At 42.2% G+C, this 27,159-nt stretch overlaps 1 protein-coding gene across 3 annotated transcripts in view; it reads right to left on the bottom strand.

Moving 5' to 3' along the window:
- LOC112222984 (myotubularin-related protein 11) overlaps positions 1–26,841 on the bottom strand; it is a 32,183-nt gene extending 5,342 nt beyond the window's left edge. Inside the window, exons 1-14 of one of the 3 annotated variants that reach the window (XM_042304590.1) lie at positions 26,755–26,841; positions 26,410–26,594; positions 20,464–20,533; positions 12,944–12,957; positions 12,774–12,896; positions 12,464–12,533; positions 12,094–12,233; positions 5,785–5,869; positions 4,300–4,447; positions 3,986–4,073; positions 3,645–3,733; positions 3,151–3,275; positions 824–902; positions 283–353 (exon numbers count right to left, since the gene is read on the bottom strand). In XM_042304590.1, the coding sequence (XP_042160524.1) occupies positions 283–353; positions 824–902; positions 3,151–3,275; positions 3,645–3,733; positions 3,986–4,073; positions 4,300–4,447; positions 5,785–5,869; positions 12,094–12,233; positions 12,464–12,533; positions 12,774–12,896; positions 12,944–12,957; positions 20,464–20,533; positions 26,410–26,466 (1,159 nt within the window). In that variant the 5' untranslated portion in view covers positions 26,467–26,594; positions 26,755–26,841. Of the gene's footprint in view, positions 1–282; positions 354–823; positions 903–3,150; positions 3,276–3,644; positions 3,734–3,985; positions 4,074–4,299; positions 4,448–5,784; positions 5,870–12,093; positions 12,234–12,463; positions 12,534–12,773; positions 12,897–12,943; positions 12,958–20,463; positions 20,534–26,409 lie in introns of all 3 variants that reach the window. The other 2 variants (XM_042304591.1, XM_042304589.1) reach the window with 2 other exon arrangements.
- Positions 26,842–27,159: the final 318 nt, after the last annotated feature.

Below are 27,159 nucleotides of genomic sequence, written 5' to 3'. Positions count from 1 at the left end.
CAGACAGACTGGCACCCACCTTGAACTTCCAACACACTACAGTAAACTTCCACAACTAAGTGAGCCAGTCAGCATGACAATATGGTACACTATCATAACACAATCTCACCAGACACAATAGACTTACCACCTGGTGCATTAGTGTCCTAGTAGAGTAGTGCTTCTAAAGTATGAGTCTCCTTCAGGGTAAGCCCTAATGCCGCTTTAATGAGGGACGCAGCGTGAATAATAAATGAACGGATTGAATATTCGGTACTGCTTGGCCCTCGACACGGGACTCACCTTGAAGCACCACGGTCAGGTGACCTCCGCGGAGCAAACAGGCCACCTCAGCAGCTTTCCTCAGACAACACCTGGGGTGGGAGCAGAGCAGCATGCTAATCAGGCTAACGCTATGCTACTATCACAGTTATAGCTAGTTTCAGCACATAGATGCTTCAACATCCATGTGTGTAAGCCTGTAAAAAAGCTATGCACTAGGTCGTGGTCTACTGTGTAGATATAACAAGCTCCAACACTTATTGAATATATGAGAGCTACTTTCAACATCCATGTGTGTAGGCCTATTATAGCCTCATGCTAAAGGTATGTTAGAGCATTCCACATCTGCTTACAGCTAATGTAACACAATAAAGCCACATATTCAACCAGGGCTAGGCTAATGTGCTATAATGGTACATTCATACTACATCAACATTGAACTACAGGCTATTCACTATCATTACTAGGTAGACATAAACAAATCAACCAAATCAATGTAGGCCCAGCACATTTATTACAGATGATTTATTGCTTTGATGAGAAGCCAATCAGGACCTCTCACCTGGTGTAGTCCAGCCAATGGGTGCTCTCCAGCGTAGACAGCCATTTGTCATCTGGCACAGACACAGATGTGGAGATGTCTGTGGATCAACACAGAAGACAAAGAAACCTTGTTCATGTTTTTGTCGAAGGAGCCTTATTGTACATAAATTAGGGTGGGGATTTGACAAGTTTTAAGATATATTATTGCACCTGAAATCTTTAAATAAGATCCATAGCTCTACATATCAAATGAGTTTGGTTGTAAATACATATCTTCTGAAAACATATTGTTTAAGTCTTAAAAAAATGTTTTCACAATTGTTAAGGTAGTTCAAACATGACATGATGAGTGAGGCTCATAGATTTGTGTGGTTGTTGTCTATCCAAATCCATCAGCCTTGTGGAAAGTGTGTCAATAAAAGACCGGAAGCATATAATTTCACAGCATGATAACCCCACTGTGTGCTACAGATGACTATTTTATGTCTACTAACTTCACACAATAAACCAAACACTGTGAGCATTGTGTTGGCAATGTGTGAGCCATGGGAATCAGTGACCTGTGGTGTGCCCTGCCTTGACAATGTGAACTCCACATCAGCACAACAGAGAGGGTGTTGTCTAGGAAACTAGTTGTCTCCTAGTTTAGATAAACAGTCTCGCATAGCTTTTTTGACTTCTCACAGCATACAGGAAGAAGAGTCAGGAAAAACACACCACCATCACATGGTGCTCACATATCTTATACTTTGCATATCGCTACATATTCTTTGCCAAACCCACTGGATCCAGGTAATCTATAAGTCTTTGCTAGGTAGACAATTTCCCTGTCCCGCTAAGCGGTGTACTCAGTACTCGTTACATGTACTCAGTACTCGTTACATTTTGAACTCTTAGCAGGACAGGGAAATTGTCTAATTCACACACTTATCAAGAGAACAGCCCTGGTCATCCCTACTGCCTCTTATCTGACAGTCTCACTAAACACAAATGCTTAATTTGTAAATTATGTTTGAGTGTTGAACTGTGCCCCTGGCTATCCATAAATAAATAGCCTAAGAAAATAATGTACTTTTTACTCCACTATTTTCTTAGGAATGTAGTGGAGTAAAAGTTAAAGTTGCCACAAATATAAACAATAAAGTAAAGTACAGATACCCCAAAAACCTACTTAAGTAGTACTTTAAAGTATTTTTACACCACTGGTGTACGCTTATATATACATTGATTTATTGAGGATCTAACTGAATCCAAATCTGCAATTTTAGGAGGTAAATTGGTGTCTGGGGTCTTGTCATCTGAATGTGATCTCTACTAACCTACCATCTCTGTCTCAGTAGCATTGTAATGGGAAGCACACGGAAACAGATTAACACCACTTTAAGTCCTCTATAAAATCTGCATGCCCACTGTCCCTCAGGGCTAGAGTGCCCCTCCATAGATGCGGTGTAAAACCTGTGCTAAAGCAAATTAATTTGTCAACAAATAAAAAAGACGGCACGGGAGAGGCAAGGGGAGGGCTTGCCAATGAAACTGGCAACCCCAATCAAATGTCTATCAGGCTATCATGTGAAACTGGCAACCCCAATCAAATGTCTATCAGGCTATCATGTGAAACTGGCAACCCCAATCAAATGTTTATCAGGCTATCATGTGAAACTGGCAACCCCAATCAAATGTTTATCAGGCTATCATGTGAAACTGGCAACCCCAATCAAATGTCTAAGGCTATCATGTGAAACTGGCAACCCCAATCAAATGTTTATCAGGCTATCATGTGAAACTGGCAACCCCAATCAAATGTCTATCAGGCTATCATGTGAAACTGGCAACCCCAATCAAATGTCTATCAGGCTATCATGTGAAACTGGCAACCCCAATCAAATGTTTATCAGGCTATCATGTGAAACTGGCAACCCCAATCAAATGTCTTCAGGCTATCATGTGAAACTGGCAACCCCAATCAAATGTTTATCAGGCTATCATGTGAAACTGGCAACCCCAATCAAATGTTTATCAGGCTATCATGTGAAACTGGCAACCCCAATCAAATGTTTATCAGGCTATCATGTGAAACTGGCAACCCCAATCAAATGTTTATCAGGCTATCATGTGAAACTGGCAACCCCAATCAAATGTCTATCAGGCTATCATGTGAAACTGGCAACCCCAATCAAATGTTTATCAGGCTATCATGTGAAACGAAAACAGAATACACACCTATGTTTAAATGCACTGTAGCAACATTTTGACAAACATTTTATCCAGTGTGGGACTTTGTCAGGTACATTAAAACACATACTAATACACTAGTCTTTCCAAAAAGTGCAGATGATTTGTACTGACCTCCCAGACACAGAGCCCGTAGGCGGGTGTGTGCCAGCTGTATGTCTGTGGGTGAAGGCATCTCGTCTCCCAGCTCCACCACCACACATAGAGACTGGCCCCCAAACAGGATCAACTCCAGGTTCCTACAGTAACACCCCACAGGACAGACAGACAGGGACCCCTTAGCATTATTCTCTGTGATTAGACATGTCACATTCCATTACTTTGTAACCATAGCCCAGGGCTAGTAAACTGTCTTGCCCCCAGTCTAAGCGCTGTCTCAGACATGCACAAGGAATAGCATTCAACGATAGCCTGCTAACCTGTCCCATCTCAGGAATGGCCAGGTAACATGTACATGATTACAGGTTAGTTTTGACTTTAAAATTCTGCTGTGAAGCAATAGCCTTTGGCATAAAAACAAACAACAACAGTATTACTATGTTAATCTCTCTCTATCTTCCTCTGTCTCTCTCTCTCTCTCACACACACACACACACACACACAAACACCTGATGTCATCCTTCTCATGGTAGATGTTGTTCTGGAAGCTGGCCATCCGTAGCAGGTCACTGCCCCGAGGATGTCGCCAACACCAGCGCTGGACGACAGCAGTCACACAGATTTAGACACAACGTGATCATAATAGTAATGTTTTTTTGTTCTGAATTCCCTGTATGAGTTCTTAGTGACCAGGGCATGAGATTTTAACTGAGTTTTCTGACATGACTGATATTGTGGGGTCATATGATGAGTGGTAGAGTTCTACTTACAGGATTGACTGATATTGATGAGTGGTAGACCTCTACTTACAGGATTGACTGATATTGATGAGTGGTAGAGTTCTACTTACAGGAATGCGTCCCTCGTTGAAATGGGCAAAGGTCTTCTTCAGCTCAGTGTCTAGAACTTTCTGAGGGACCACGTTGAACTTGGGCAGACTGACATGAAACAGGAGAAAATTACATTAACCATTGCAAGTTCAATGGGCATTTGGGCTAGGATACTGACTATACACCAGGAGCACAGTGTGAGCAGGCTTCTGTTACAGCCCAACACTAACAGGACCAGAGTGGGAAACTATATCATGTATTTTATATTTTCCACTAATAAAGTTCCATACAGGTGAACCACCAGGAAGCGTCAGATGGTGGGTGTATAGGCTACCTGGTGGACATCTCAAAGCGGTCATTGACAGAGCTGACCCTCCAGCCGCAAGCCCCGGTCCTCTCTAGCTCCTGCTCCCAGTCCGACAAACTATCAAACCAGTTCATCTGGGCGTCACGCCTACGGTTGCTTAGAAACTGCTTCATCTCTGGGGGGGAGAGGGGGTGGTGGAGAAATTTAGCTTTCCTTGAGAGAAGCTTTCCTTGCCACACTGAAACATTGGTTATGCTGATTTGATGTGTATCACTATTAATACATTTTAATATCAAGTTTAAAGCTGCAGTATGTCACTTTTTGGGAAACCTGGCGAAATTCACATAGAAATGCGTGTTATAGATCTGTCGTTCTCATTAAAAGCAAGTATAAGAAACGGTAGATCTGTTCTGTGTGTGCTATTTCTATGGTTCCCGTTCTTAAGTTTAGTTTTTTTGTCTTTTACTTTCGGTTTTGTACACCAGCTTCAAACAGCTGAAAATACTATATTTTTGGTTACTGAAAATATATTTCACAGCGGTTTACATGGTACATTATTCTCGCCCCGATACTTGCTTGTTTTGTCACATAAATTGTAATTAGGGGAACTATTAGAATTTTAGCAACCAGGAAAGGGCTGAGTGATTTCTGTATAGTGTATCTTTAATGCTATTCTTTTCAGCTAGAATAGAATGGTTGTAGGTCAGGGGTTTGCAGTTGTTTGGTGTATAGACCTGAACTGAACACATCCTGACCACACTTGAACCTTTGACAGGGTTCAGCAGGGTGATGTTTCAGATAGCTTAACATTAGAACTGCCTAAGAGCTAGCTGGATGTATCCTGGCCAGTGTAGCGTACCGTAGCATTGAATAGCATTACATATTAGCATGGTGTATAGTAGTGGCTCATGTTTCTGCATACAGTATGTTCTGTCCAGTCAGATATTCACTGTAATGGTGAAAACCAAGTTACTTCTTAGTTGGCAGCTACATGTTTTATATTTTGTGTCTGCACCTGTAACTTTCAGTTGAGATATATATATATATATATATATATATATATAGTATTATATATTTTTTGAAATGTTTGATGACATAAAGATCCAACCTTTTTACCACGTAATACAAAAAAAATACAGTAATACAGTTTCTAACTTGTATGTCTAACAAACCCCTCTAATGCTTTCAATATGTGAAGAGCTTCAGTGCACTATATAAAAAACAGCATGTTCTTTATTTTGGGGGGATATTTGAGAGCCAGAGAGAATACCTGTAAGCTTGAGATTTTATCAAGGGCCTGCCTGCAATAGCAATTATTTCCAGCCCCATAACCCGTCGGACAAAAATGTGTGTGTGTGTGTGTGTGTATTTGTTTGTGTGTATGAATGACTCATGAAGACATTATTCCAAGTATCTGTATGACCTTTAAAATACTTTAGTTATTTGTACTCAGAATGTACTCTCTTCAATGTCACTTGTTTAATAACGTATTCCAGCGTGTGTGTGACTCACCAACACTCCCCAGGGCTGCGTTCTGGAAGGAGAGGACAGTCCCTGGCTTCAGAGGCTGGTAGGTCTTGGCAATGGTGTACGTTATCTGAGGCGGAACAACAAGACTCAGTCTGCTGATCAGCATGACAAAGTGCATCAGCTTTCAACATAGAGGGAGACCCTGTATGAATGATCACAATGACCTAGCAAACACATCAGTTTATCTAATCACAGGGTAAATGCTGCATAATAGCCATTTGACTCAAATCACAACCCTCTGAAGTCAACCTTCAAATAAGGAGACGCTGGGCATGCTACATGGTAATTAATATAAATGTGCTTTGAAAGGTAATTTTGTATTTAATCACAAGGACTCGTATACTAAAATATACACACACATGCTGACAGAGTACAGTGCATTTGGAAAGTATTCAGACCCCTTGACTTTTTACACATTTTGTTACGTTACAGCCTTATTCTAAAATGGATGAAAATGTTTTTCCTCATCAATCTACAGTACACACACACTACTTCATAATGACAAAGGCAAATTTATATATACATTATTTTTTAAATACCTTGTTTACACAAGTATTCAGACCCTTGCTATGAGACTCGAAATTGAGCTTAGGTGTATCCTGTTTCTATTGATCATCCTTGAGATGTTTCTACAACTTGATTGGAGTCCACCTGTGCTAAATTCTATTGATTGGACATGATTTGGAAAGGCACACACCTGTCTATATAAGGTCCCACAGTTTACAGTGCATGTCAGAGCAAAAACCAAGCCATGAGGTCGAAGGAATTGTTCGAAGAGCTGAGACAGGATTGTGTCGAGGCACAGATCTGGGGAAAAGTAACAAAACATTTCTGCAGAATTGAAGGGCCCCAAGAACACAGTGGCTTCCATCAACCTTAAATGGAATAAGTTTGGAAGCACCAAGACTCTTCCTAGAGCTGGCTGCCCAGCCAAACTGAGCAATCGGGGGAGAAGGGCCTTGGTCAGGGAGGTGACCAAGAAGCCGATAGTCACTCTGACAGAGCTCCAGTTCCTCTGTGGAGATGGGAGAACCTTCCAGAAGGACAACTATCTCTGCAGCACTCAACCAATCAGGCCTTTATGGTAGAGTGGCCAGACGGAAGCCACTTCTCAGTAAAAAGCACATGATAGCCCCTTGGAGTTGGCCAAAAGGCACCGAAAGGACTCTCAGACCATGAGAAAGAAGATTCTCTGTTTTGATTAAACTAACTCTTTGGTCTAAATGCCAAGCGTCACATCTGGAGGAAACCTGGCACCATCCCTACGGTGAAGCATGGTGGTGGCAGCATCATGCTGTGGAGATGTTTTTCAGCAGCAGGGACTGGGAGACTTGTCAGGATTGAGGGAAAGGTGAACGGAGCAAAGTATAGAGAGACCCTTGATGAAAACCTGCTCCAGAGCAGGGCTGTTACGGTGACCGTATTACTGCCACACCGGCAGTCACGAGTCATGATGGCAGTCAGTCAAATTCCACGTGACCCTTTAGTCACGGTAATTGGGTTTCTCCAAGCTCTGATGCTCCAAAACTTGCTAACTGCCTGCTACTCAGCACTCTAATCACTCTGCCATCAATGCAAATGTAATCAAAAATATAATCAAATACTTCATGAGAGCCTATGAGCTTATGTTTATGTAATTACATGAGAATACAGGTTGATGGCCTCTATTAAAAAGAGGAGGATCCCATCAGCTTTTCATAGGCTAGGCCTACTATATTTATTTCTCAACTTTCCTAATATTAAGCACATTGCTTCTCTTTACAACAGGAGTATAGCTTACCTAACTGGCATGAAAATTACCTACAGAAAAAGCTGCTCCCTTCGCTATTTAAGTGCATAGATTACATTTCTTTTTCCCCTGTTTCGAGACAGGTGCATGATAATGGTTCATTCTAAATCAAAACAAATTTCCCACATATATGTAAAGACAAGACTAAAACCAAGAATAGTCTGATGGGTGACAATATTAGCCGATCACTTGTGAATTTTATATTATCACTTGTGAATGATGCCCAGCTTAAGACAAGAAACAAAGCCTTTTTTTGCAATTTAGTCACACACCTCATGTAGCCTAGCCCATAGGCCTATATGTTTTGATAAGGTTTGTGCCAAATAACTTCTTAAAATTAAGCAGATGAATCCGCTTTACAAGGGGCATAGAGCCTAACTGGCAGGTATAAGCAGTGCGTGAGTTTCAAGTTTGGGAAGATAATTTTCACCATATAAATGCACCTTTATAATAAAAGCATTACATACTTATAATGTGAATAAATAGCCTAATAGTTTATCAACATTTTAAGCTAAACATTCTGATCTGTTGCATCAGCCTCATTGCGTAAAAAAGTATTTTTGATGCTACTGGTTGTATTAATTTGGGATCTATCGCATCCCACAACTGTCCAAGACTATGTTTGGAAAATGTATTTCTCGCACAGTAGAAGTCAACTTTTGTACTATGGGGGATAGTAGATTGACATAGGCTTGTGCTTTTGCTATTCGTTAGGCCTACTCATCTTGTTGGCTGACGAAACGTAAATGCGGACAGTTCTTCCAATATCTTCAATATGCGACTTGTAATTGGATAAGGACGCCCGCAGTTGCGAACCCGATGTGTCTGTCTTCACTTGTAGCCTGTGAGGAAGACCTGATGTGATGGAGAGCCATGTGAGCGAGAGGTGCTGTTGAGCACACAGCATTCAGGGACTCTAATTAGAGTGCACACAGCACTCTAATTGTTATAAACTCAGCAAAAGAAATGTCCTCTCACTGTCAACAGTGTTAATTTTCAGCAAACTTAACATGTGTAAATATTTATATGAATATAACAAGATTCAACAACTGAACAAGTTCCACAGACATGTGACTAACATAAATGGAATAATGTGTCCCTGAACAAAGGGGGGTCAAAATCAAAAGTAACAGTCAGTATCTGGTGTGGCCACCAGCTGCATTAAGTACTGCAGTGCATCTCCTCCTTATGGACTGCACCAGATTTGCCAGTTCTTTCCGTGAGATGTTACCCCACTCTTCCACCAAGGCACCTGCAAGTTCCGGACATTTCTGGGGGGAATGGCCCTAGCCCTTATCCTCCGATCCAACAGGTCCCAAACGTGCTCAATGGAATTGAGATCTGGGGACTTCGCTGGCCATGGCAGAATACTGACATTCCTGTCTTGCAGGAAATCATGCACAGAACGAGCAGTATGTCTGGTGGCATTGTCATGCTGGGGTAGCATTGTCATGCTGGAGGGTCATGTCAGGATGAGCCTGCAGGAAGGGTACCACATGAGGGAGGAGGATGTCTTCCCTGTAACGCACATCGTTGAGATTGCTTGCAATGACAACAACTCAGTCCGATGATGCTGTGACACACCGCCCCAGACCATGAAGGACCCTCCAGCTCCAAATAGATCCTGCTCCAGAGTACAGGCCTCTGTGTAATGCTCATTCCTTCGACGATAAACGTGAATCCGACCATCACCCATGGTGAGACAAAACCGTGACTCATCAGTGAAAAGCACATTTTGCCAGTCCTGTCTTGTCCAGCAATGGTGGGTTTGTGCCCATAGGTGACGTTGTTGCCGGTGAAGTCTGGTGAGGACCTGCTTACAACAGGCCTACAAGCCCTCAGTCCAGCCTCTCGCAGCCTATTGCTGACAGTCTGAGCACTAATGGAGGGATTGTGCGTTCCTGGTGTAACTCGGGCAGTTGTTGCCATCCTGTACCTGTCCCGCAGGTGTGATGTTCAGATGTACCAATCCTGTGCAGGTGTTGTTACACATGGTCTGCCACTGCGAGGATGATCAGCTGTCCATCCTGTCTCCCTGTAGCGCTGTCTCACAGTACAGAAATGGCAATTTATTGCCCTGGCCATATCTGCTGTCCTCATGCCTCCTTGCAGCATGCCTAAGGCACGTTCACGCAGATGAGCAGGGACCCTGGGCATCTTTCTTTCTGTGTTTTCAGAGTCAGTAGAAAGGCCTCTTTAGTGTCCTACATTTTCATAACTGTGACCTTAATTGCCTACCGTTTGTAAGCTGTTAGTGTCTTAATGACCGTTCCACAGGTGCATGTTCATTAATTGTTTATGGTTCATTGAACAAATCAAATCAACGTTTATTTGTCACATGCTCCCAATACAACAGGTGTAGACCTTACAATAAAATGCTTATTTAAAGACTCTAACCAATAGTGCAAAAATGGTATTCGGTGAGTTGGTAAGTAAAGAAATAAACCAACAGTAAAAAGTGAAAAACAGTAGAGAGGCTATATACAGTAGCGAGGCTATAAAAGTTGCGAGGCTACATACAGACACCAGTTAGTCAGGCATGGGAAAAAGTGTTTAAACCCTTTACAATGAAGATCTAAGCAGTCATTTGGATTATTACAAATGATCTTTGAAGGACAGGGTCCTGAAAAAGGGATGGTTCTTTTTTTGCTGAGTTTATTTAGCCCAAGAGCACAACGGCCACTGGCTGCAAAAGGCATGGATTTTGTTAGGGGGCATTACGGCCACACAAAGGGGATGCTGCCGGGAAATTCTAGGCATTATCAAGTATTTGTCAAATTTAATGAGAGACTGATGAAGTGTGTACAGCCTGCTCAAAAAACAAAGCAGAGGGGCCTCCCGAGTGGTGCAATGGTTTCAAGGCACTGCATCGCAGTGCTAGCTGTGCCACTAGAGATTGAGGGTTCGAGTCCAGGCTTTGTCGCAGCCGGCCGTGACTGGGAGATCCATGGGGCGGTGCACAATTGGCCCAGCGTCGTCTGGGTTAAGGGAGGGTTTGGCCGGCAGGGAAGTCCGTGTCCCATCGAACACTAGCAACTCCTGTGGCGGGCCGGGTGCAGTGCACCCTGACACGGTCGCCAGGTGTATGGTGCTTCCTCCGACACATTGGTGCAACTGGCTTCCGGGTTAAGTGGGCATTGTGTCAAGAAGCAGTGCGGCTTGGTTGGGTTGTGTTTCGGAGGACGCACGGCTCTCGACCTTCGCCTCTCCTGAATCTGTACGGGAGTTGCAGCGATGAGACAAGACTGTAGCTACCACGAAATTGGGGAGAAAAAGGGTTAAAACATTTTTTTCAAAAAACATGCCTTTCAAGCAACTTTTTTCAAATCATTATTAGAGTCGAGTCATGCAGCCTTACAATTAATTACAAATCTAAACACATAGCCCAACATTTGTAGAAAAACTAAAGTTAAATGAATAACTCTAAATTAGGCATATAGGAGTACCTATTTCTTTGTTAACTGCGCAACACAGAATAGCCACATGTGCGCAGTTTCTCAAATCGTTATGTGAAAAAGTATCCTTTCTACTTTATTCAGCTTTGTTCAATTTTATTCTATAAAATCATATTAAATAATGGCACGGAATTCTAAGCAAATCTTGTCTGCTAAACAAACTAGTGTAGCCCACAGCCATATGGCAGAGCCAGATCAGGACTTAACATAAGGACATACATGGATTTATTGTGAAGGTGTAGGCTATATTACATGAATTTATTAGACTTTATAAAATGTAGACGTTCCAACAGTCTGTATCAGTGGCTTGTAGGCTATGTGTGGAAGCCAGGAGTTGCTAAATGTGTTTATGTTAATTAATGGTAAATTACCATGAAACCGGCAGTTATTTGCATGACAATCACCGGCTGATGAAATTTCGTGACCGCCACAGCCCTACTGCAGAGCGCTCTGGACTTCAGACTGGTTCGAAGGTTCCCCTTCCAACAGGACAAAGACCCTAAGCACACAGCCAAGACAACAGAGGAGTGGCTTCGGGACAAGTCTCTGAATGTCCTTGAGTGGCCCAGCCAGAGCCCGGACTTTAACACAATCAAACATCCCTGGAGAGACCTGAAAATAGCTGTGCAGCGATGCTCTCCATCCAATCTGACAGAGCTTGAGAGGATCTGCAGAGAAGAATGGGAGAAACTCCCCAAATACAGGTGTGCCAAGCTTGTAGCGTAATACCCAAGAAGACCCAAGGCAGTAATCACTGCCAAAGGTGCTTCAACAAAGTAAAGGGTCTGAATACTTATGTAAATGTGATATTTCCATTCTAAAAACCTGTTTTTGCTTTGTCATTATGGGCTATTGTGTGTAGATTGATGAGGGAAAAAATAATTTAATCAATTTTAGAATTAGGCTGTAAAGTAACAAAATGTTGAAAAAGTCAAGGGGTCTGAATACTTTCCGAATGCACTGTATACACGCGCACTCACACACGCATGCACACACCCACACGCAGAAACATACACACGCACAGACACATGCACAGACACACACTACCTCCACAGCCTGTGTGTCGGGGGTGAGGCGGTCAAAGAGGAAGCAGAGAACACGCAGGTCCCGGCAGTACAACACCAGCTCCTCAGGAGTGAACTTCAGAGAGGAGCTAGCCGTCACCAGCTTGGTCCGGGATGGGCCCACTGCAGCACAGAGGTTACACAACAATCTTACAGTCAAAACCCAGGTACACCACTGATGGTTCATAGCTACAGCTTCCTGTGTCAAGCCGAGTCTAGAATTGGGTTTAGGATATTACCACTGTTTATTATTTATATCATTCATCAGATTTTCTTTTACAAGTACATCTCGTGGCTCTCATAGAACAAAGGACTTTGGGAGCACTACAGCCTAGTAGTTGTAGAAGCCTTACCAGCTACAACCTTCTCAATGGAGGCCAGGGCCACGTCATGATCCCCCAGGAGAACAGGGTCTGCGTTGTCCTACATACGGAGGGTTAGAGGGATGGTACAAATATAGGTCAGTTTGTCTGATCAGGATTTTTTTACACCACTGAATGGATGGTCTGAAAACGTTCTATATGATGTTGTTGATTGTGATGATGGTGATTACTCCCACAAGCCTTCTTCTAGCAATAATACGTTATCATTACTACTTTCCTACTATGATAGCAGGTGAGCTATCCTTCAACAGTCCATACTCAGAGCTAGTCCAGTACTCACGTCAGGTTTGGGGCTGTCCTGAGGCACAAAGGCCACTCTGAAGTGGGTACAAAAGAGAGTGCCAGACAGCCATCCACCCCCCTCCTTGGCAGTTAGCTTCTTCCTCACCAACACAGCCCTCTGGAGCAGCACACACTCTCCTGGGGAACACAGACAGGGGGTTTAGGCTGGAGCACACACTCTCCTGGGGAACACAATCAGGGGGTTTAGGCTGGAGCTTACTGAACATAATGCAACAACTTTATTGTCCACAGAGTGTTTCAAATGTGCCTGATATTGAAAACAATAAAAAAGTACACCATTTTAGAACATCATGAGAGTTTCATTGTCAAGACTGAGCATTGCAAGGTAAAGTGATAAATTGTGCAAACTACCAGAATGACTGCTTGTTTGAGGGAAGGGAGAGGTTAACGTTGAGTGCTATGTATAACAGAAATGTGAATGAAAATAAACTTCAGCATGGAGTTTATCAAGGGGCTGGGAGGTGCTATTTTCTCAGCTATGTCAGCCACTGAACGGTTGAGTCAAGCAGATGTAGTTGTCTGGCATCCAGGTCCAGCTTGGCATTTGCCTCATATTTCCGATCACATTGACATTTCACATACACATAATTAAATATGGTGTGTGCAACCAATGTGATTACAGTTCTACTGTACATAACAGTTAGCATAACAGCCCTTACATATAAGACCTCTCTCATGTACCGCAATCACAATTCACTAGCTTGTGATCGGGCTCCATAAACTCAAAATCACTGAGAGAGGGTTTAAGAAAAGGTACTTTTCTCTCTAAGGCGCAACATTCAGCTCTCTTTTGTCCTTCCACACTCTGAATTTGTATCTATTTCATCACCTTCATACCAATATTTCAGCTCAGCCTGTCTACGTAGCTATCAGTCTGTATCAAAATGGCAGCTGCTAATGTTTTAATAGAGAAGGACCAATTCTCCTGTCCGATCAGGTCTGGATCTACTGAAAGATCCAGTGACAACTGCCTGGGGACACAGCTACTGTAAGGACTGTATTGAGCGCTACTGGGATCAGGATGATGAGAAGGGGTTCTACAGCAGCCCCCAGGGCAGACTGGCCTTTATCCCCAAGGACTTTTTTGAACAGAAATACCATCCTGGCTGATATGGTGGAGAAACTGAACAGAGAATTCCAAAGCGTTTTCTTTTATGCTAGACCCGGAGATATGCAGTGTGACGTCTGCTCTGGGAGAAAACGGAAAAGCGGATATTTCCTGTCTGGTGTGTATGGCCAATCTACTGTAGTACTGCCCTCCAGCATCACTATCAATCTTCTGCATCTAAGAAGTACACGCTAGTCAAAGCCTTGCCAAAACTGCAGGAGAAGGTCTGCTCTCGTCATAAACTGTTGGACGAGTACTGCAAAGAACAGCAGTGTTTCTGTTATCTGTGTAGATGAACATAAAAGCCATGATACAGTCTCAGCTGCAGCAGAAAGGAGTGTGAAAGAGATTCAGGTGAAAATACGGTGGGAAACATTCCAACTGAAGAGAAAAGAGAAGACATGGGAGAGAGAACGGCTCAGAGAAGCTATGGCGTCACTCAAGAGCTCTGCACAGGCAGCAGCGGAGGGCAGTGAGAGGAGGTTTAGCTGGAGCTGATCCACTCCATTGACAGAAGGTGCTCTGAGGTGAAGGAGTCAATCAGAGCCCCGGAGGAGGCTGAAGTGAGTCGGGTTGAACTGCTCCTGAAGCGACCGGAGCAGGAGGTGGGTAAGCTGTGGATGAGAGAAGCTGAGTTGTGAACAGCACACACACACACACACACAACATATCACATCTATTTCCTTCAGACGTACAAGGAACATTGTAAGCCTGTCTCTGAAGATTTGCCTGCCACTTCGACTAAACCAGGCTGGGATTTTGGGGCAGTGAGGAAATCAGTCACTGAACTCAAGAAAAAGTTGAAGAGCTACTAGAAGGGAGGGGTGGAGATAACCATGGCAGTGAAAGCTGTCCAAATGCTAGTGCGACACAAATATATTTAAAGCAAGTAAGGAATCATTCTGTCATCGCAATTATTGATATCAATGCAAACATTGTCACAAATACAAAAGGCAGCATGATACCAGAGGCATGTGCGTGCCAATAAATTAAATTTTCCTATTTAGATTTATGAACAGTTCCCTGCCTTTTCTCACTGTGGTGTTTCGGCCTTAAATGAAGCTGCTTGTATCAACGCCAGTCATATACTATTCCACCTCACACTCCAACACATTCGCATCAATATACTGTACTTACAGTTGAAGACGGAAGTTTACATCCACTTAGGTTGGAGTCATTCAAACTAGTTTTTCAACCACTACAAAAATGTCTTGTTAACAAACTATAATTTTGGTAAGTCAGTTAGGACAACTACTTTGTGCATGAAACAAGTAATTTTTCCAACAATTGTATACAGACAGATTATTTCACTTATAATTCACTGTATCCCAATACCAGTGGGTCAGAAGTTTACATACACTGAGAAAGTTGACTGTGCGTTTAAAAGGCTTGGAAAATTCCAGAAAATGATGTCATGGCTTTAGAAGCTTCTGATAGGCAAATTGACATCATTTGAGTCCATTGGAGGTGTACCTGTGGATGTATTTCAAGGCCTACCTTCAAACTCAGTGCCCCTTTGCTTGACATTATGGGAAAATCTAAATAAATCAGCCAAGACCAAAAAATTGTAGACCTCCACAAGTCTGGTTCATCCTTGGGAGCAATTTCCAAATGCCTGAAGGTACCACGTTCATCTGTACAAACAAGTATAAACACCATGGGACAACGCAGCCGTCATACCACAATATCCACAGTAAAACGAGTCCTATATAAACATAACCTGAAAAGCCACTCAACAAGGAAGAAGCCACTGCTACAAAACCGTCATAAAAAAGCCAGACTATGGTTTGCATCTGCACATGGGGACAAAGATCGTACTTATTGTCCTCTGGTCTGATGAAACAAAAATAGAACTGTTTGGCCATAATGACCATCATTATATTTGGAGGAAAAAGCGGGAGCTTGCAAGCCGAAGAACACCATCCCAACCGTGAAGCACGGGGGTGGCAGCATCATGTTGTGGGGGTGCTTTGCTGCAGAAGGGACTGGTGCACTTCACAAAATAGATGGCACATGAGGGAGGAAAATTACGTGGATATATTGAAGCAACATCTCAAGACATCAGTCAGGAAGTTAAAGCTTGGTCAAAAATGTGTCTTACAAATGGACAAATACCCCAAGCATACTTCCAAAGTTGTGGCAAAATGGCTTAAGGACAACAATGTCAAGGTATTGGAATGGCCATCACAAAGCCCTGACCTCAACCCTATAAAATATTTGTGGGCAGAACTGAAAACGCGTGTGTGAGCAAGGAGGCCTACAAACCTGACTCAGTTACACCAGCTCTGTCAGGAGGAATGGGCCAAAATTCACTCAACTTGTTGTGGGAAGCTTGTGGAAGGCTACCCAAACATTTGACCCAAGTTAAACAATTTAAAAGGCAATGCTACCAAATACTAATTGAGTGTGTAAACTTCTGACCCACTAGGATTGTGATGAAATAAATACACGCTGAAATAAATCATACTATTTACTACTATCTACTATTATTGTCTCTACTATTATTCTGACATTTCACAATTTCTTAAAATAAAGTGGTGATCCTAACTGACCTAAGACAGGGGATTTTTACTAGGATAAAATGTCAGGAATTGTGAAAAACTGAATTTAAAAATATTTGGCTAAGGTGTATGTAAACTTCAGACTTCAACTGTATGTATCCTCATTACACTTCAGATGCATTTTCCAATCCAAATGCATGACTTATCTTCTGGGAAGGGATGTATTGGTGCATATTTACAGAGCCTTTTTTAAATGTCAATTAAACTTGCAATTTAACCTGCTCTTGTCTAGTCCCATGGGATACAGGGCTGATACAGCTTTGACTCTACAGCTATCAATATTAGTCTATTACCATGTTATTACGCCATAAATGTGTTTAAATGCTTTGTTAGGAATGATGAATTTATGCAAAATATTTTAAAATCTGTTTGTAATATTTTGTTGATTCTTGAAAATAAAAACTAGATTCCAGAACTCTAGAACAAATCTTCCAAAAACAAGCACTTTCATCCATACAGCTCTCTCACATCTAAACACACTGAGCACAAAGACACACCCTCTTTCACACATCAGTGAGACAGCACATTTGTAATGCTCTCTCCCAGCAAAACAAAGCCTTTGCCAGCTAGACTTGGGTTTCCATGGCAACAAAGTCCAGGACAGAGTAGAGGGGGAAAATAGCCTTTTTATCTCTTGCAATGGAAGTGTTTGGCCAGACACCATCATGGTGGAGAGAATGTTTTCATTTTCAGTTTTTAGAACAATAAAAAGGATTTGGTGGGTTGTTGAAAGGGCTCAATTCCTTCAAAACTAATTTTAAGGAACTGAATTCCTTCAAAAATAATGTTGAAAGAGAAAAAAAGGGAATAATTCAAAAACATAACTGCACAAAGCATGCCATTTTTGGTAGTGCTCAACCTCAGACAGCCAATTAGACCTCAGTTGAGAGAAGATTTTCAGGGATACCAAATTACATAAAAACAGGAAATCGTAATTTAACACATCAAATGCTTGTTTATCCTATGAGAAAGGGAAGTGTGGCTGTAATCAAGGTCTTCACAGCTAACACTCCAATACTTTGCCCATTGCACAAGATTAACACCAAAGCCTGGCAAAAACTACAAAGAAATCTTCAAAGGGTCCCTCAGCAAAGCCACAAGATCTTTGGGGTGTGTGAGCTGAGGACTGGAATCAAGCAAAGCACTGTGATTAGGCTATGTTTACGCCGACTTCGGTCTTATGACGCCGGATAAAAGTCACAAACCCTCAACACAAGTATTCCCTTTCTAAAGTCCCAGACATATAGCTACGAATTAAACTCTTGAACCAGGCGCCCTAAGGACACTTTAGGTTTTAAACACAAATGAGCCCTTGTTTCTAGGATTGCCTGTTACTCTGTGGCCAATCAGGCTCAGTGGGATTTGCGTGCTCCTTTTAATGGCTCCCTGGGTGCAACAGTGCTGAAGACATTTCTTAGGCATTGTGGCTCACAGACATGAGAGAGGGGACAGGAAGTGTCTGCTTCTGGTTTGACTCTTCTGGACTGGAGAGTCTGCAGGTGGTTTACATTCCTAAAACATGGGAATCTGAGGATTGAGTCACTCAATACTCTGTATATAGTGACACGGTTTATAAGATGACACTGGTAATTTAACAGTTTAAACAGTTTTACTTTCGTCCAACAGAGTGCAGGCCCCACACACACCACACACACACAAAGCTCAAGTGCCTTTGTCGCTCTCTTTTTCTAACCCTCCCTCGCACACAAAAACACATGTACTCACATATGCACTCAGACAAACACATACACATGCACTTTCAAACAAACACACATAAACTCTGGAAAATCTCCACTGTGGCTATATTTCTCTTTGTCCATTGGTGTTCTGCCAGTGGATTGAACAACCTGAGAAATCGGCCAGAGAGAACACAGCTGAATGTGATATGAACCAAATGCTCCATTTTCAATTTCATTTGTTTCCAACCACATTTGTTCTCCATTTTGTTCCTATGTGAGTGCAGAGGAGACGTTTCTGGCCCTCTGCTAACCAATGGGAGAGAATAAGACAAAAGGTTTACCAGAGCGGTGTCATGAAATGTCTGATGAAACAACACACACAGCTTTGTTTTCATAAATTTACAGGAATTTTTGGGCAATAGAAATGTATTCCCATTCAAAAATCCTATTTTGCCTACCACTAAACCTAAATATAACCCTAACTTTTACCCCAAACCTAATAATTAAGCCTAAAATATAATTTTAACAAAATCCGGACATGAAGTCCTGACTTTTCAAAATGTTTCTTGTTTTCCTACCTGTCAGGACATTGTGGTGACCTGTCAAGACATTGTGGTGACCTGTCAAGACATTGTGGTGACCTGTCAAGACATTGTGGTGACCTGTCAAGACATTGTGGTGACCTGTCAAGACATTGTGGTGACCTGTCAAGACATTGTGGTGACCTGTCAAGACATTGTGGTGACCTGTCAAGACATTGTGGTGACCTGTCAAGACATTGTGGTGACCTGTCAAGACATTGTGGTGACCTGTCAAGACATTGTGGTGACCTGTCAAGACATTGTGGTGACCTGTCAAGACATTCTGGTGACCTGTCAAGACATTCTGGTGACCTGTCAAGACATTGTGGTTGTGATAATGAAGGAAAACATACATATGCACACACACGGAATGCACAGAGCTCTTCACTACTTCTTTAGGTAGTGTGCTATCCAAATTGAGCTCATAAAGCATACAATTGTATATTCTTCAGAGATATTGACCTGCTCTTCTCTTGTCACTCAGCAAGGCCAGCAGTGACAGTCCAAAGGATTGACACCAAACCAAATCCAGTGTAACATAAGCACATGGATCAGGGGATTGTGGTTATGCTCTGAGGAGGGTCCTGTCCACTTGGCTTTGTCTGTGGATCTACAGTAGGCCCTTCATATTCAAAAGGTACACGATCCATCTTTCCACCCATAGCTGTTTGTGCTGCCCTGACCCATTCACCCCCTGGAGCCCGCTCTGGTTTCCCCTGTCCTGTGTTCGAATGTTATCTGAGAATGTGATGAATGGCACGCAGGGTTGTATAGTATACAGTACACTGAGGCCTGGGACTTTTCCGACTGTCTGTGTGTCTTTGGGATGCTGCAACGTGAGCCCTTTCACCCAGTTTGCTTCCACAGATTCCCCATTACCTTGTGTGGTGCATCTGTGAAAGTGTGTGTAGCACATTTTTCAGAGCTGAAACTCAGTTTCCAACATGAGAGAATTCCTTCGCAGAAACTATGACAGTGTTTCCAATTCGGATGAATCCTTTCTGCCTTAATGTGAGGCAGATTTCCATGACCAGATGTGTTTCAAATCTGCCATGGCAGGACACAGAAAATTGGTCAGAGAAAGGGATGTGAGAGCCGGAGAGAAAGAAAGACAGATGGACAGAATTTCAAAGTCACACGATAACAAAAACAACTCAGAATGGGTCCACAGTGACCCTCAGACAGACTGGGAGAGTCTGGAAAGAATGAGACAAAAACAGTTTCTGAATCAGACAGAAAAAGTGAATGAAGTGGGAAGTGAGGGAGGAGGGGTGTGTCTAGGTCAGCGGTACAAGGTGGAAGTGAGAGCTGAAAGTGAAAGGGACAAGGAAACACACACACTGCTCCCACAGAGGTGCTGTGAATAGCTGCTGATATGAATCGTTAGAGATTAGCTTGGCTCTGGAGGGGCCCTGGCCTGCCAACATTCCAGTTGGAAAGCTCCTGATGCGGCGTGCTGCTGAAACTGAGATTATGAACAGGGGCAGGGGTCTGCAGCACTTCTCTCCACAGTACACTGACACACTGTTCTCAGAGGCTACATTACAGTAGCTTAGCACTAGGATTTAGTAAGACAACAGAGATACAGATGGGTGCAGTTTCAAAAGATGGACTTGCCTAAAGAGATGTGGCTGACGCTGTGTTTTCAGACCCACATGTTATGATACACATATGGCTACTGTATTTGTCACATGGAACTAGCCTCATATTCATCAGTGCTCTTCAGTCTGGGTCTTACCTGGTAAGCAGCGTAGTCCAAACATATCTCTCCCCCGTGCGTTGACACCACTGTGACTCAGCATCCTCTCCTGCAGAGGGAACAGAGAACAGGCCTGGTGTTATTACTGCATCCCATCAAAAATAATAAGAGAACAAACACTAATGTGATTTTGCTTCAACTCAAGATTTTCTTATTGACCACATTCCCCAAAACTATAGCCAATCCCACAATGCTCCATGATGACTCTCAGTTTCCATGTTTTATTAGTTGTTTTGCTCTGTACTGTATGATTTGATGCGGTCTCAAAGTACTCCAGGCTGTTCTGCTAGCGACATAATCCAATCCCATAGAACCGCAGGTTGCTATTACCGGACTACTGGCTAGCTGCTAGCACATATGGGCCCATTTAGCCTGAGCTCCCACCCACCACAGAAGACCATTTACATAGAGTAGAAATCACACAATGCACAAGACATAGGCCTAGGCATTGAAAAAGGAATTGTTTGTTCTGGTAATGACCACTCTGGCAGTCCAGTATAGAGACATGGAAATTGCTATAAAGTATACAATGAATCTTTATGGTACTGACTACTCACTCAGCAATTCTTCACTGCCTACAAGGCCAATGTTCACAAACACGTTACATTTTTGCTCCAGTTTAGTCACATATTTCTTGGCTTGCGAACTAAAAACAACTTACTATAATGTGTGACAAATACTCTTAGGCTACTATAACTCTTGTGACACACACAATGTAGAGGTGAAGTGAACTGTGTGCTAACATTCTAATGAGAACGTATGACACACTTCTGGTTTCCTTTAGATTGACAGTGGCTAAAACCTCATGAGAAAATTAAACAACGATAACCTTTGCTCCTTAAACAGGTTGTAAGTTCCACTCATTCATAGCATAGCTGTTTGTCTTGTCTGTGAAATCCATATGCCCTACTGACCATATCAACAGCGGCCTAAGCTCAAGAGCACTCTGCTAATATTAGCATGATGCTAGCATAATATGCTAGCCTCATGCGAATGTTAGCAGAATACTCGAGTGGCTGAAAACGCTAGAGAATATGGAGCTTAAGGAACTTGTCAACAATAACAGAACTTGCACATCTGAATAATAGTAGTATTGGTTTTCAGCTTCTTTCCCATCATCAAATCACACAGCTTTTAAATTCTTGCCACAGCAGTTAATGTGAGAGAAACCCCAAACCCAAACTGCCAACCCCCCTAACAAAAACCTCAAAAATGGGCTCTAACAAAAATCTCAAAAATAGGCGAACAGTCCTGACTTTCTCAAAACAGAAGATGAAGTCCTGGGTCATACCAAGACATCCTGGACAGGGTTATTGTTCCACCAATTTTATTGACTCAATCCTCCACCCAAGACCTGAGTTAGCAGAAGGGCATGGTGGATAAACAAGCCAGTTTTTAAATTACAAGGGAGAACACTAAAACTTTACAACGTTCTTGGTTTCTGCTCGCCAGCAGACCATTGTTAATTTTTGTTTTCTTCTGGCTTTTCAACTCATTTGTTTTTCCATTGTTTCAGCACCAATTCCCCATTTATAACTCAAACACCCACAGCTGCATTGCTTGCTCTTTTTCTGAACTTATTTTGATATTTAGATCTTGTTTTATTTTTTTTTATCTGAAACTCAGTTCCTATCATCAACCCTTTTGGGAGTTATCAATATTAACAAACTCTGCTTCTGTGCCTTGGGATTGTGTTATATTCCGAAGTTCAGTAAACATATTTGGATTTCAACAGCAGAAATTCTCCAAACTGCTCCACCAGCTAAAACTACATTGGAGGCTGAGGAAGAATAGAGTGAAAGCCCATCAAATAAACTACAACAAAATGTGTCATAACATGAAGAGTAACTGCACTAGACAAAAGGTAGAACAAGTCAGCAGGTAGATCAGATAGGAGAGAAGGGCGAGGTGAATCTGTCTAGACGAAAATTACTGGAACCCTAAATCGGTGAGGGAGAGGAAAAATCCCAAATTAGAGTCCTAAATCCAATTCACCCCCAAAAATGAATAACCACATGTCCAGGCTCTGTTTCTGCTGATGATTCACTCCTTGACTCACCCTGAAGTATCTGGCTTTTGCGGGTGTACTACTCGATCACTCTTTCCCTCCCTCCTGCCCTCCTTCCCTTTCTCCTCAGGGAGTGCAGCCAAGGCCCATTGCAGTTTCCATTGCTCATGGCTTCCCCTTGCCACTGCGGGCAGACTTCTTCTGCAGAGGAGAACATACCTCCTCTGCCCTGAAATAGACCAAACTTACTGGTGGAAGGAAAGTGGCAGTCTAACACCACATAAACCTCACACTGTAGGTTTGAACAATGTCCCTCGCCAACAAGGGGCCTGTGTGTAGCTCAGGTAGTTAGATTTTTACTAGTTAGATCATTAAAACACACTGTTTTAACATGTGGTGCTGCTGTAGAGGGAGGTTAGCCTGGCGGTTTATGTGGTATTGTTCTTTTCCTCACATCAATAAGCAGGTTTGTGGCATTGCCGTAGGGGCTCTAAAAAATGTAAACAAGGATGTTGGGTCTTTTCTCTAAACATGGACTCGCTTTGAAGTGTTTTACCTCTTGCCCCATTTGGAGCAACTCCTGAAACATAAACCAGACAAAAGTTGTCCTGAAACCCAAAACCGTTTCTGTCTAGCTGTGAGCCGTGGCTTTGCTTTAATGCTGCCTCATTTCTTTTGCTTTCAAGGAGCGTCTACGACAGTGTAATACATTTCCTACAACATAAACAGTCACATCACACACTTTATTATACCGAGAGAACAAAACCCCAACGACAAAACAATGAAAGAGATCCCACACTGGAATAGACTACTGAGAATTCCACCTGGGAATGTACAAAAGACAAGGAAGGAAAGTGATTTAAAAATACAGGAGAAAATATGAATGTTTTAATGAATCGTAAATTCATATACCATTACCCACTTGCTCTGCTTAAAATGCAGCTTAGAACCACTAGCTTACTCTACAGTCTGCAGAAGCATTACTATAACTCTCCCTATGGAATCGAATGTGCTCACTACTCTCCATATAAATGAAGGTAGAGGGACTATTTATAGTAATGCCTATGGCGTCTTGGCCTTAAATCATTATAACGACCTCAGCACAGACTTGGTCTGCAACAAACACTCATTAACTGCCCTTAATGATAGTCCAAATGAGTTGCTGTTCATGGTGAGACATTTTGCATTCTAATATTCTTCTATATCCCTCTAAATTAAACTCTGTATCATCTAGTCTGAAGGAAACTGGTTGTATACTCAATGATGCACTCGCTGTGTAAGGAGGGTTCAAAGTTCAATCAGAGGGTGTGTGTGGGGCACGTGTGTGTCAGAGGGTGTGTGTGGCGATATGTATTTCAAGCTTCTATTTGTCACTGGTTGTGCATGTGTCAGTTCATAGCTTAAGTATGTCAATTTGTAGACTGTAATAACAGGACAGGTTTCAATAACTCGTGTTTTAAATGTGCTTCTTGTTTAACAAACATTTGTGACTCCAGCAACTCATAAACATACAACTCCCACATTGGGTGTTGTCCAAAACATTCTAGACACTTGAAATGGACAGAAACAGGCTACCATCCTTGTTTCACGCTTCCCTCGGGATAGCAGTATTGGTTAATAATCACCCAATGTACAATCAATAAATCCTTGAAAACAAGCATACATCTTGTTTACTAATGACAGACTGCATTGTTTTGTTCAGTTTCCGCATGGGAAGCACCGCCAGTTCCATAGCTTGTTTCAGGATCGGAGGCCTTGGCCCTATGGGACTGGGTGTGTGAATACCATTTTGGCTCTCTTTTATGAGCCCTCATGGATCTCCAGCCACTCTGAATAGAGCTGAGCCCTCTGACATTTTCACTACTGTGGCACTTGCATTGTGTTGTGTGGTTGACTGACTGACTGCTTCCAGATTCTAGCTAGCTGAGGAGCCAGCATGTGAACAACTCAAGGGAGGGGAAAGACAGAGTGGGGGAAAACAACAAGCCTGGACTGTAATTATGAACAGTAACATGCAAACCTCCTTATAACCCAACCAGTCTGCATGTGATGTGAAATGGATGGCAGGACTTTGCTTAACCTTATGTCATATCTCAATGGTAACTAATTTGGTATTACTGTACATAGCCTACATACACAAGAGTTACAACACTTATTCCACAAATGTAATTTGGTTCAGTATTGGGACCAACTGTAGCCTACTTCTTAAATACAAAATGTACACGACAAAGGTTTCAGATCCAGTGTCAACTCATTCCTATTCAGTGCGTTTCTAAACCTCAACACTTTAGTGGAAGTGAAACCAGAGTGTATAGGTGTATAATATTCAGGACATCACCATATGTTAATCTGCAGCCACATTGCAAACGTTTATTTCCAAGATGGCTAAAAGAAACGGCTATTTCTGTTAGGCACTTATATTCAAGAACTCCTGCTCCTCAGGCTGACGTTGCCATGGCAACAGTCAGATGTTGCGCTAATCACCCCCACTCCACATGTGAGCAGCAATGCTTGAGGGTGGAGTTGAGGCATCTGTTATCGTTTCCCCCTGCGGCTTCTCAAAATAACCATGGAGGAAGAGCTAAGCAGCACAGAGCGCACGAGCACACCAGCATAAAATTCGAAAGAAATATCTAGGCTATGACCATCACTGTATAAATCAGTCTACCAATTTTCACCAAGGTTCTTCAATTTAGATTGGTTTTAATTGTATTGGGCTTATAGACATGTCCCTCGCCCCGAATGTGTTCACACAGACAGTCTTCCACGCAATGATGTCCAAATATCTGTAAATCTGCATGGCTGCTGCCTTTACAAAATACTTTTCCTAAAGACGGGCGTGACAAAGCATGTTCACTGACATACTGTAAGTAAAAGGTTGATCCCTTTGTGGTGGTATAACAGACTTGAAGGCATCAACAGTGTAGACCTGTGCAGACAGACCCATCCAGAGCTCCACCACAATGTGTCCTGTGCAACAACAAAAAATTCAAGGCCACAACACATGAAGGATCTCAGAAATAAACCTGAATGTTAAGAAACCACAGGTCTCTGAGGTTCAAAATAAATTATATATATATATATATATATAGGCTTTCAGTGATAAAGTGTGTGATGGTAGCAGATTCCTGTATGATTGCTTCCTGGCCACCCAAGTTTAGAATCAAGAGGTGCTGCTGAAGAGTAGTGAGGAGTTATTTAAGAAAACAGGCATCACTATATGCATAATGATCCAAGGTCTTGAATATGTTGACTAATCCCACTTGTCATAGTCAATTTATATTCACACATTTCATTAATCTCATATAATACTGTACAGAATGCAACTGTACGCTGTCTGTAGGGTTTAAAGTTTGTTTAGTCCATCAGCTCAAATTATTTTCTCTCTAAACCCGTATTAACCATATGGGCATTCATAGCACATGCCATCATTTGGTATGGATAATAATTAATAGAATCCAAGCAGGCAAAATGAATCGGTGCACATGTGCTGGCTGTCTCTTTACCATACAGAAACCTAGTGCATAAAACAAAGAATGCTACGATGGACCGCTTCTTTTGGATGCTGTATAAAAGGAAAACAACCCCCTTAGTCCCAGACAATAAGAATAAAAGGCCTTCAGTCTTCTGTCTGTGGAATGTAGGTTATCAAACCATTACTGTTTCCACAAGTAATACATACGTCTTATGTTTCAGAGAATTCGAGACATTGTCGAATTAGTTGGACACATTGTAACTAACCATTCTGAACACAAGATATCTAGGTGGAATCTACATCTGTTTATATAGTCCAACGATGGAACAAAGTATTTCAGTTCCTTATTGTCATTGGTAGCTAAAGTTGACCCACGGCAAGCTACCTTTCAGAACACGAAACAAATCCAACATAATATTAAAACATTGAGTCGAAAGCCTACCTTTATATCTGGAACCATCTGTCTCACTTTGAACGTGGTTTTGGATCCCGTTAACATTTTGACGTCCAACACTCAACTCTCTCGAGCGAAATATAGAAAGTAGACCTTAGACCTTAAGAAACGGTCCACTTTCTTCGAATGACAGCGAGACCCTGCATCACCGGTTTCGAGAACAGAGGTGGTCTCTGCGAATTAAAAACGAATTTCGTTTCTTTCACGGTTATCATTGCCGAACGAATCCATGTATGTAGGCTACTGTGTAGTGCACGCCCCACATAAATGTACCGCCCGTCAGGAAAATTTGCCTATAGTTGTTAGTCACTGGAATGTGTAAGAAATGTTTACCTCTGCTTGTACCCATTCCTCTCATTTCCATTTGTTGATTCCCTCGCCATAGTTAAAATGACACACCAGTGAAAAAAATAAAGTGCAAGTACAGCCTCTTAAAGGGCCAGCAGTGTAAAAAGCATCTAATAGGATCCCAATTTTTCACCAGTAGATTGTACTTCAATAATAGTCCTGCAAATTAAGCCACCTTATTCAGGTAATCAAGGTCTTGGTTAGTTGAATGAAGTGTCACAGCACTGGGACTAAAGCAGTTCAGTTCTTCAGGACTATGAAGAACACTGTGCTATGACATTTTGAATTTAGGAAAGGTAAGACAGACAGTATGTAGAGCTTTTGAAGTAGGCCTAGTTTTATGGAAATGGAGATGGTTCAAATGGGCCATTTAATAGGTTGTTGAATACA

The sequence above is a fragment of the Oncorhynchus tshawytscha genome, linkage group LG23 (assembly GCF_018296145.1).
Source record: "Oncorhynchus tshawytscha isolate Ot180627B linkage group LG23, Otsh_v2.0, whole genome shotgun sequence".
NCBI lineage: Eukaryota > Metazoa > Chordata > Actinopteri > Salmoniformes > Salmonidae > Oncorhynchus > Oncorhynchus tshawytscha.
The sequence above is the reverse complement of the archived record's forward strand: the minus strand, read 5'-3'. Positions and strand labels throughout refer to the sequence as shown.